This window comes from Artibeus jamaicensis, unplaced genomic scaffold (assembly GCF_021234435.1).
Source record: "Artibeus jamaicensis isolate MK-2021 breed Jamaican fruit bat unplaced genomic scaffold, CSHL_Jam_final scaffold_916, whole genome shotgun sequence".
Classification (NCBI taxonomy): Eukaryota; Metazoa; Chordata; class Mammalia; order Chiroptera; family Phyllostomidae; genus Artibeus; species Artibeus jamaicensis.
The window spans coordinates 53,831,799-53,842,802 of record NW_026522059.1 but is presented as its reverse complement, the minus strand read 5'-3'; the positions used below and the strand labels follow the sequence as shown (position 1 = coordinate 53,842,802).

Below are 11,004 nucleotides of genomic sequence, written 5' to 3'. Positions count from 1 at the left end.
TCCATGCAGCCACACCAGCCAGGGATTTTATCCTTTCTTATGGCAAAATAATATCCCATTATACATTTGTACTACATCTTTTTTATGCATTGAACTTTAAAACAATTTATTAACTGTATTGGGATGATAATGGTTAATTAAATTATATAGATTTCAAGCATATAATTCACATGCTTGGGGCTTGACTACCCATCATGATCTGCCTAGTTAGAATTTATGATCCGTATCACCCTGTGAGGTTACCTTTCCATAGAACCCCTTGTCCACAATTAAGTCATGTTTTGACTAATGGTGGTTAAATTTAATCTGGGAATATGTCTGCAAACAGCATGAGGTGGTAGTGTTACTGGAAGAACTCAGCTGGCGAACACTGGAGGAAGAGAAGTGGTTCCTTTATGCATGCAGACCCAGAGGAAGCAGTCTCCAAATTCTGGCCCCTGGACTGTGGGGGGCAGTTGCTTTTATAGGGTTAGGGGCGGAACGTTACTTCTGGAGCGAAAGTGGCAAGCAGCTTGCAGAAGCAGGAAGCAAGGAAGCCAAGTTATTTCCTGGATGGTGTGCTATGTATCTTTTTCCTAAAATGGCTGCCAGTTTCCTCTAACAGTAGTAAAAGTTACAATTGGGATATTGAAAGAGCTCTCTGTTGTAGACGATCGGCAGGTAAATACACACTCTCGGAGTCCGGAAACGAATTGATAAAAATTTTAATGGCCAAAGATTTTCCTCCACAGGGGCTAACTTCCCCAACTGTGACCGGAGTCACGTAGCTACTCAGAGCTACAAAATGGAAGTCGCGCCTGGCTTACAGACTACTGGGTATTTATATTTTCTAGCAAGCAAGCAAAGGCATACAGAAGCAGAGGTGGCGGTTAGCTATTGGCTTATTTAAAAACGGCGAGGGTCCCTGATTGGTGGGTGCTGCTGCTGGCGGGCACTTTCTGGCAGCCGGGTTAGTTTAGTTACCTTATTTGGCTAGAATTTTAAACCCAATTGTTCCCGGATGTTTGTTCATTACCCTGTTCCAGGAACTGCAGATTTAGGGTTGGGTAATGCCCTAGCTATAATTTTCCTAGCTGGGTATGACACTCCCCCCTTTTCTGTGGGGAGGTGGTCAAACCATTGACTCATCTTCTTGGGGTAAGATGGTGTAGGGTTGGGATAGGACCATTAGCTTGACAGCATCTATTCTGTCTTTGTTGAACGCAAACACTTTGTTTAATATTATGGGTCCTATTGTTAAAATTAATATTACTGTTAGTAAAGGCCCTAGCAAGGGGAGTAAGAGAGGGAGGAAACCATGTAGGCTTTGGTACACATACCCATTCGGGCTGGCTGACTCCTGTGGAGGTTCTAGAATAGGCTAGGTAAGCTACAGTGGCTCCACAATCCGTGGTCCATGTATAGGAGGAGGGTATGGCATAGTCAGTACGAGTTCCTCCTCTACACTCACAGGGTGGTCCAAAAAGGGCTGCGTGGAGGTCCTTGGGGCTAGCTTGGAATCCTCCACGGGTTAGGGGTAGAGTTACTACAAGCAGGAAAAGTCTTACTGTTTGAGAAATTTCAGTCTTAGCGGTTGCTCAGGATCTTTGCTGATTCGCCATGTTCCTTGGTGGTCCTCCAGGGGCTGGGCTGGCTTGGTACGTGATAGGTGAATCCAGTAGGGCTTCTCTGCTACTCGTACTGCAGAGAGGGTGCTGAGCAGGACCTAGAAGGGGCCAGTCCACCTCCGCTCTAGGCTTCCCCGGCGATGGTTAAGGACCCAGATCCATTGTCCCGGTTCAGGTGGAGCTGGCCATCGGGTTGTCTCAGCTGGAGGCTGGTGGCGTAGGACTCGTATCTCCTGTCGCACCTGTTGCAAAGCCTGGAGGGACCCTCTCTTCTCCCGTCACAGCCTTGGCTGCTTCTCTCATAATTCGGTCCCTTTCCTCAGAGGTGAAAAGGGTCTGGAGTATCTGCTGGCAGTCATCCCAGGTTGGCTGGTGGGTCCTGAAAATGGTTTCTAAAAGGGAAATGAGGCCTTGGGGTTTTTCAGAAAAAGGAGGATTCTGGAGTTTCCAATTATACAGGTCACTGGTTGAAAAAGGAACATAGACTAGTTGAGGTGGTGCCTGTGCTGGTGCATCTGGGCCAGGCGGCACCTCACAGGCAGAATGGCGGCGCCTCCCTGCTGAGGCAACCCATGTGGTGTCCCGCCCCTGGTATGGGGCAGGCTCCTGAGGTCACCTCCCGTGGTGGAATCTGGTTGTGGAGGATTGTAGGGTGGCGTCGCAGTAGGCTCGATCAGGGGGTCCTCCGGGGCTTCAGAGAGAACTGGGTATAAACGAGGCTTTTCCTTAGCTGAACCCGGGACCGGGGTTCCCTGTCCCCTCGGGCGGCAGGCTCTACTACCCCCCCTCGCCGCAACACAGACACTGCGCTGCATCCTCCTCCGGTCAGGCTGGCATGGCCGGATGTAACCTGGACGCTCGGTGGCTATGTCCACCCAAACGTCGATGTATACCATCTGGTCCGGATGAGGTACCTGGTATACTACTCTCTGTACTGCATATAAGATGGGAAGATCGAAGGTCCCCTCAGTGGGCCACCCTACGTTGAAGGTGGGCCATTCTAGTTCACTGAAGGTTCGCAGTACCTCAGGGTCGGGCGGCGGGCCCCCATAACCCCGGGCGCGCTTCTGAAAATCAGAAAAATTATTTAGGAGGCATTCATGCGCGGTCTTGGGCGTAGATCCTCCCTGTCCCATCTTGGAATTGCGGCGGGAGACCTCGGTGATCTCCCAGAGTCCTAGGGCTACTAATAAGAGTTGTTAAGCCTAGAGGGAACACATATAATTTTAGACACAATTTCTGGACAAACAACAAAAGGCGCCCACACAGACACAAATCTTTTCACGCAACCACAATATCGCTGTGCAAAGCGGCGCGAAAACCAAAACCAATTGCGACCCAGTCGAGGGAGCCCAGCTCCGATTCTCGAGAGTGTCCTCTCCTTGGGAATCCCCCGGGGGGGACTGCCAGTAGCATCCCACCTACCCCCTCGGGGCTCAAGAGGTCTAGACCGTTTCCAAGATCGAGGTACCCCAGTTCTGCCGAAACTTACCGGGCCGGCGGTTGATGGTCTTCAGAGTGTATGTAGATCCCGGACGAGCCCCCAAATGTTGTAGACGATCTGCGGGTAAATACACACTCTCGGAGTCCGGAAACGAATTGATAAAAATTTTAATGGCCAAAGATTTTCCTGCACAGGGGCGAACTTCCCCAACTGTGACTGGAGTCACGTAGCTACTCAGAGCTACAAAATGGAAGTTGCGCCTGGCTTACAGACTACTGGGTATTTATATTTTCTAGCAAGCAAGCAAAGGCATACAGAAGCAGAGGTGGCGGTTAGCTATTGGCTTATTTAAAAACGGCGAGGGTCCCTGATTGGTGGGTGCTGCTGCTGGCGGGCACTTTCTGGTGGCCGGGTTAGTTACCTTATTTGGCTAGAATTTTAAACCCAATTGTTCCCGGATGTTTGTTCATTACCCTGTTCCAGGAACTGCAGATTTAGGGTTGGGTAATGCCCTAGCTGTAATTTTCCTAGCTGGGTATAACACTCTCCAGTATTAATATATTTCAGTTTTGTGCTTTGGCTTTGTTTTGTTAGTTATAATTCTTAAGGATGTCAATTCCCTCACTGACTTTCAGAAACAGGTGAGATGCCTGATTTCTCTGATGAAAAAGTGCTAATTATCAATCAACTATACTCAAAGTATTATATCCGACATCCCGAGTCACGAAACAAAATTGGGTCTCAGTCTTTTAAGGAACTTCAAAGCAATCTGAATTTTAAAAATAAAAACTTAAAACGACCAAATACATATTATTATTATTATGCACTATTTAGGGTAGTGGGTGGGGGTCTGTTTTTCAAGGTAGCAGGTTACCACAGAAAAAATGTTCGGGTTCCACCGTCTTGGAAAGCCGCCAACGTCTCATTCTCTGAACCCGCCTCAGTTCAGAGTTCCGTGGGTTCCAAACCTCGGAGTTGTCCCGGGAAACCAGCGCTGGGTGACGCTCCACTCCGTGTGGAGGCGGGGCCGGAGGAAGCGAACGCGCGCCAAAAGTCAACCTTGCATTCTGCAAGCTTTCATCACTGCCGGGCGGGAAACAGCAGCAGGACTCACTTGTCGCCTTACTGACAACTCCCTCGCTGGCGCCTAAGATCGCCAATTCCCGACGATCCGCTGTCGATTGGTAGCGCCTGCGCGGAGCTTGATTGGCACCGCCTGTGGGGCGGAGCTGCAGACGCCTCCGCCGCCACGGCTCGGGTCCCGAGGAAGGGCCTAGGTCAGAGCTCTCGTCCCACCGTGGTTTCTGCCGGAGTTTTGCCCACTTCCCGCCCAAGCGGGCTGGGTGCGGGGAATACCTACCGGAACCATGGAGGACGAGGTGGTTCGCATTGCCAAAAAAATGGACAAGATGGTGCAAAAGAAGAACGCGGTGAGTGCGGCGGGCGGTGCGGGCCGGGAGGGAGGCCGCCGGCAGGGACGCGGTGGGCCTCCTGGCCTGGCCGGACTGGGCTCCCGGCCCGCCCAAGACAGCCCTACTTGCGTTGGAAGCCGGCGTTGGAAGCCGGCGTAGACGGCGCCCGCGTCTAGGGGAAGCCGTCCTGAGGGTGGTACTGTGGGCGCGGAGCCGCAGGCGTGGAGCCGCGGGCGTTTGGACCGGTTCTTGGTACTTGGAAGTCTCTCGTTCTTAGTACCACATAATTAACCTAATCGAGTCATTCTCTCTTTTTATTTTAAACTTTCGTGGTAGTAAATTCTCGCTAATGTAGCCTAAGAATTGAGGAGTATGTAAAGCCCTCACTTTTTAAATAGAATTCATTCTCTTTTCGGTGATCGTTGGCTAGCAACTACAAATAACATTAGTTTCGTGATCTGCTTAGACATCAAGCTAGTAAGTAAGTGTACAATTCCTGGACCTTATTTTTGAAAAGGCCAAACATTCACTTATCTCAACTACGTACGTTTGTTTAACGATTAAAAAGGGCAAACGTGCCAGTGAACTTGGCGGGTTGCTAAATGTCTTTTAAAAGGTGGATCTTGCTAGGTGATCATATGTGTAAACGAGCTATGACTAAAACACATAAATTAATTGCAGTATGCAGGGGAATACGGCAGATGAATTTGGACAGATGTCATCACTGGGCATGGTCTAAGTGGTTTACAGTTAATACTGGTGGCATTATCTTGTTATTTGTTGTAGATAATGTGTTTATGTGAACATGTTTTCTTCTGGTTCGTTTGAGACATGTCTTCCAGTTTCTGCATTTTGGTTTACCTGTGTGTGTCACTTTAAATCCCTTGCTTCGGATCATCTGGTTTCAGCTAAACTTACACAGTTGTCTTTACTTGATTTGTTCCTCCTTGGTCAGCACGTTTTCCATATTAATGTACCTGAAATAATCTATTCCTGTCAATGGAATAAATTTCGTGTCAAACTAACGTGAAGGAGAATAAGGATGTTCTGATTTTTACAGCACTTTAGAGTTACAAAGCTGATGTGCAGATTTCTTTTGCTGCAACACAGCGGTGGTGTATCCGTTTTACAGAAAAAGAAACTGAGTTAGAGATACTGTGCAGTTTGGATTAAGCCAGAGAATCCTGGCTTTCTGCCGGACAGCATGCTAGAGCAGGAAATAGTGTTTAACACTGAATTCTTAAGACTTAATACTCTGTTCCTCTTTTTCTTTAACAGGTGCATTGTCCAGTGTTTAATTTTGTACTCTGTTAATCTGTATTTGCAATTTGGCCTTTTAAAGTATTTCCTGTTACTGCTCCAAACATTACTTCTGCCATTTATTTTTTCCTGTTGATTTCCCTTTCATTCCCCACTGCAAGTGGTGAGTTCTAGTTATCTGATAGGCTGAACATTTATTTCTGTCATTTTGTTTAAACTGGAAAATTTTTTTATTTTCCTGGAGATCCCCAGACTCCCACAGTAGAAGGTCCCAGGGAAAAAGTCTGTTTGGGGGGTAATTTTTTCTGTTTCTCAGGCTATAATGTGTATCCTTTAATCATCTAACCCATTTTAGAGTTTTGTTTTGTTTGTTTCTGTTCCTTGTAATTGGAGTCTCCTAAAAATGACTAATTCCTTAGGGGGCAAGTATGAAGATCAGTTTGTATTTATTTGCAGTTTTCAAGTTATAAATGTATTTTCAGGTCTTTGGTAAATAGCCTTGGGGAGAAGTATAAACCCTACGGATAATCCTCATCTCATTTTTAATAGTTCAAAACTTTACCAGTTCAAAAACTCGCCTCCCCCAAAAGAATGGTAAAATTGGCTGTTTTACATTTTTTCTTTTTCCCTTTCTGTTTTACAGAAGTTCAAATAGGCAAATGAAATAAAGAGAAAGGGAAATGGTCTAAATGATTTTTCTCCCCCCCCCCCAAAAAAAAAACCCAAGTGTTCAGTAATTTAACAGAAATTGTTCTTGGGGTTGTTGAATTATAGTTGTTTCTCTTTTCTTGTGGTTTCCAGCTTTTCTCAGTGAGCTATTTTTATGTTATGAAAAAGTAAATTTTGCTTGAAAAGTAACTTGTCCTTCCAACTGACAGGTTTAAGTGCTATTACTGGATATTGTTTGAATAAAACTGTAGGTGTCACACTTAAGTAAAAACAACTCATTTATTGAGCTATTACTCTGAGCTAGGCATTCTACTAAGTACTTATCTTACCTTATATCATTTATTTATTAGACAGTTTTGCAAGATAAGTATTAACCCTATTTTTTAAATGAGGAAATTAAATATTCAGAAAATTGAGTAAATTGTCCTAAGCCAAATGTCTAAATAGTGGCCAAGTGAAGGTGGGAATTTAAATCTGTTTTGCTCAAAAAAGAGTACTACTACTCAGTTAAGCTTCAGTGCCTCACTAGAAGACCCTTGCCAGGTACCTGTTTTTGAATCTTGCATGGTGTCAGTGAAAGGTTGTTGCCACCAATCCAATGCCAACAGGAGTGTCCAGTTTGGGGTGCTGCGAAGGGAGAAATGATTCCAGTGACACAGCTCAGTTGACACAGTTTGCAAACCTTGGAAATGCAGTCTTCAGTAGAAACCAAAAATGGGCTCCTGGAAGACCAAGGGAAGGCTGTCCTGTATAGAGAAAAAGCACCCCTGCCCTTTGCCATTTCTGATCGATCTACTCTCATGTAAATAAAGACTCAAAATTCCCCCTGTTCTGATTGGATGGGGAAAGTCTCAGTCCCATTGGTGAAATACAATACCAGGAGCTTACTTTTTTTAAAGATTTATTTATTTGGCGCTTGCTGGTGTAGCTCAGTGGATTGAGCACAGGTCTACGAACCAGAGATTCGCCGTTCAATTCCCAGTCAGGGCACATCCCTGGGTTGCAGGCCAGTTCCCAGCAAGGGACACATGAGAGGCAACCATACATTGATATTTCTCTTCCTCTCTCCTTCCCTTCCCCTCTAAAGATTAAAAAATTTTTTTATTTTTTTGTTTATCTGTTTATTTACTTACTTATTTGTAGAGAAGGGGAGGTAGGGAGAAAGTTCAAGAAAGAGAAACATTGATATGAGAGAGAGTGAAAGAAACATCCATTGGTTGCCTGTTGCCAGCACCCCCAACCTGGGACCAGACCTGCAACGTTGGCCCCGCATGACCAGAAATCGATTCGGCCACTTTTGCTTTGTGGGATGCTGAGCCACACTGGCCAGGGCATCAGGAACTTCATTTGTAAGGGTATGCTCAGATGGCAGGAACACAATACAGAGAGGCTTGGCAGGTCAGTCTATGGCTTTTCTCTGAGATGTAGTGAGCATGGGAGGCCTCTGTAAAGAATAGCTGCTAGACTCTGGTTATGAATTTGGGCCCAATTAACCAAGAGTCCTTTGTGCCAGGTATATTCATTCTCAGAGTTGACAGTGGGTACACTTAAGTGAATATAAGACTAGGAAGTAAGAGTGTTTACTGTTCTGGGGCAGGCCGGTTTTCCTAAATACTCAAAATCCTGACTTTTATTTCTTATTACCCAGAATGTTGCCCCACTGGTATACTTGATCTTAAGTTGCTCACTTCTGAGACCATGATGAATCACATAAATTATTCAAATGATCACATATTAGCTGTTTTTCAGCTACCTTTTTTTTTTTTCTTGACATTATGACTTGATGCCATTAAGCAAGTCTAACTCCCATTATGGGTACAAATTCTGTCTCTTTTGGATTTTAGCCATGTGATCTCAGACAGGTTCTTTAATGTCTCTAAAATGTCTTCTTTGGTTGCAAATTGGAGACAATTTAGTACAGATTAGATGGAAGTAAAATTCTTCTCAGTGCCTAAGATATGGTAATGGCTAAAAACATGGCTTGTTTTTGTAAGGGATTTATCACACTGGACTGCAAAAGGAGGAGTGAGGTTAAGAATTTTCAAGTTCATGGAGAGATTTTGTGAATTGTGTTGAGGTTGTTTTTTTTTTTTTTAATTTAAGGCTCAGGGCTGGGTGGAATTAAATTGCTGGGAGACATATTGAAATTAAATGTTAGAATTAGCTGAAATGTGTAGATTTCTAAGTTTTATCATACCCAATTTGAAAAATAAAGCTTTGGTTTCCATAGCAGGGTTAAATTGATTAAATGTAGAATGACTATACAGTTTTTTTTATAAGTTTTATTAAGATATCCAATAAAATTCACCCTTTTCAAGTGTACAGTTAAATGGGTTTTAGTATAGTCATAGATTTGTGCAACAATCACCACTAATTTTAGAATATTTTCATCACTTTGGAAGAAACCTGTACCAGTAAAGTAACCCATTAAGAAGTCACAATATCTCCCCTACCCTCCCAACTACAAATCTACTTTCTATCTCTATAGATACTTCTGGACATTTCATATAAATGGAATTATACAGTATGTGGTCTTCTGTGACTGGCTTCCAATTTGCCTGGTGTTTTCAAGTTTCATTCATGTGAATAGCATATATCAGTACTTTATTTCTTTACATTGCTGAATAATGACTCCACTGTATTGGTGGGTTTACCACATTTTGGCCTCTTTGCACTTTGGGTATTATGAATAATGCTGCTAAGAATATTCTAATACACGTTTTTCTGTGGACATAAGTTTTCCTTTCTGTTTCATATATAACTTAGGAGTAGAATTGTTAGGTCATGTGATAACTATGTTTAACCTTTTGAGAAACTGCTAGGCAATTTTCCGTAGTTGCTGCACCATTTATGTTCTGACCAACAGTCTATTAAGGATTCCACTTCCATCACATCTTCTGATTATAACCATTGTAGTGGCTGTAAAGTGGTATCTCACTGTAGTTTTGATTTGCATTTCTTTGATCACCAGTGATGATGAACATTTTTTCATTGCGTGTTGGTCATTTGTATATCTTTGGAGAAATGTTTTTTCAGATCCTTTGCCCATTTTTTAATTGACTATTTGTACTACTGAGTTGTAAGAATTTTTTATATTCTTAATACTGGACTCTTATCAGAGATGGGTTTTGTATGTGTTGTTTCCCATTCTGTGGTTGTCTTTTCACTCTCTTGGTAGTATCTTTTGAAGTAGAGGAACTTTTAAATTTGAAGGCAGATTTATATACTCAGTCCAGCAGAGGTAACGGCATTAAGTGTGGTTGGTAGGGTATATGAATGTCTCACTCTGCACAGCAATTTCAACATTTCCCCTAAAATGTCATGTGATATGCTTGAGCGTGTGATATTGTTATGGTACAGAATTACATGATTATGATTTTCTAATGAAATATTTCTGTGTAATAAAGAAGGGGCATTATTTGTGCCAGACATTGTATTTTTCTGTTGTCATTTGTGCTTTTGGTATGAAATAATTACAAATTTGTGATCACATAGTAAGATTATGATTTCTAATTTATAGTGATGATGTTGAACTACAACTCATTTAAATTTAGTGTTTGCTTTTTAAAAAAATAAAGAACATCTTAATTTTAACAATTGTGAAATGTCACAATATTTCCTACTTCGTAGTATTTGAAATTGAGCTTAAATAATGCTCACTTACAATGCTGGCTTATGGTTCTTTGAGAACCACTGTTATGGTAGAAATAGATAATTCTTTTTATATCTCTGTACTCTTATCATCTATCTCCTGTGTGTCGGGCACTCTTTTTTGCTACTTCATATGTTATATTACCTCATTTGACCAGTTTAACTACTCGAGGTCAGTGTATTGTGCTCTCCTACATAAAAAGAACCTGAAGCGTGAAAAGGACAAATAACATTCCCAAGATTTTATAATTAAGAGATGTCAGTGCATGGATTCGAATGGATATATATATGTGTGTGTGTGTGTGTGTGTGTACATATGTATAATCTCTCTGATGTTCCTAGCTGTGTATTCTATTTTATTCATTCCTTCTTACATCTCCCTCAGAAGGATGTTTGTATTCCTTATAGTCTTATATACTGGGTGCTCAGTACAGGTTTGAATACCATATTTTGTAAAAGTCCTTATTTACCAGTGGTTTAATGAGGTAGCATAAGAGCTGTTGTTTGTATTTCAGCCAGTACTGTGAACTTAAGGTAGAATCTTTCTTTCTCTTGCATCATTATCTCTAGGAGATGCTGCAATCTAATAGACTTGACCTTTAGAGGCAGGTGATAATTGAGAAAAGCTAAACTATAGTTTCTTGCTTAGTAACGCTATTCATCCAAGTTTACAGGGCAGAACTACCACTGTACCTATGGAGGGGAAAGAGCAGTGGTATAAAGGTCAGGAGATAGTTCTTGTCCTTTTGTAGTACCCATCGGTATGACCTTGGACAAACCACTTTCTTTTTCTGAGTTAAGTTTATTTCTTCGTATAATGAGGGTTTGAAGATGTTCAAAGGTGTCTGTTTTTGAATTTTCTGAAGTCAAAAGGAGTTTCCGTCTTGCTCACTGTTGTATCCTCAGCACAGAAGAGAGTTTGGTACAGTGTTAATGAGTATTTCTTGAGAGACAATAGATT

At 42.7% G+C, this 11,004-nt stretch overlaps 2 protein-coding genes across 2 annotated transcripts in view; one reads left to right on the top strand and one right to left on the bottom strand.

The window, feature by feature from the left end:
• Window positions 1-268: 268 nt before the first annotated feature.
• On the bottom strand, window positions 269-4,420 carry LOC128626748 (uncharacterized). Its single transcript, XM_053661124.1, has 4 exons — window positions 4,412-4,420; window positions 3,926-4,355; window positions 3,100-3,168; window positions 269-1,999 (listed from the first exon to the last, which is right to left on the bottom strand). Exons 1-4 carry the CDS (start codon window positions 4,418-4,420, stop codon window positions 1,806-1,808), a joined length of 702 nt encoding a protein of 233 aa, XP_053517099.1. The 3' UTR covers window positions 269-1,805.
• TCEA1 (transcription elongation factor A1) overlaps window positions 4,219-11,004 on the top strand; it is a 46,528-nt gene continuing 39,742 nt past the window's right edge. Inside the window, exon 1 of the mRNA XM_037144199.2 lies at window positions 4,219-4,481. Coding sequence (XP_037000094.1) covers window positions 4,419-4,481 — 63 coding nt within the window. The 5' untranslated portion in view covers window positions 4,219-4,418. The remainder of the gene's footprint in view (window positions 4,482-11,004) is intronic.

Excerpts from the sequence above, each read along its gene's own strand:
- LOC128626748 (XM_053661124.1), bottom strand. Across the intron at positions 3,169-3,925 it reads ACCCGAACATTTTTTCTGTG|ATCGTCTACAACATTTGGGG; the intron begins GTAACCTGCTAC and ends ATTTACCCGCAG. Across the intron at positions 2,000-3,099 it reads GACCATCAACCGCCGGCCCG|AAACCATTTTCAGGACCCAC; the intron begins GTAAGTTTCGGC and ends TTTCCCTTTTAG.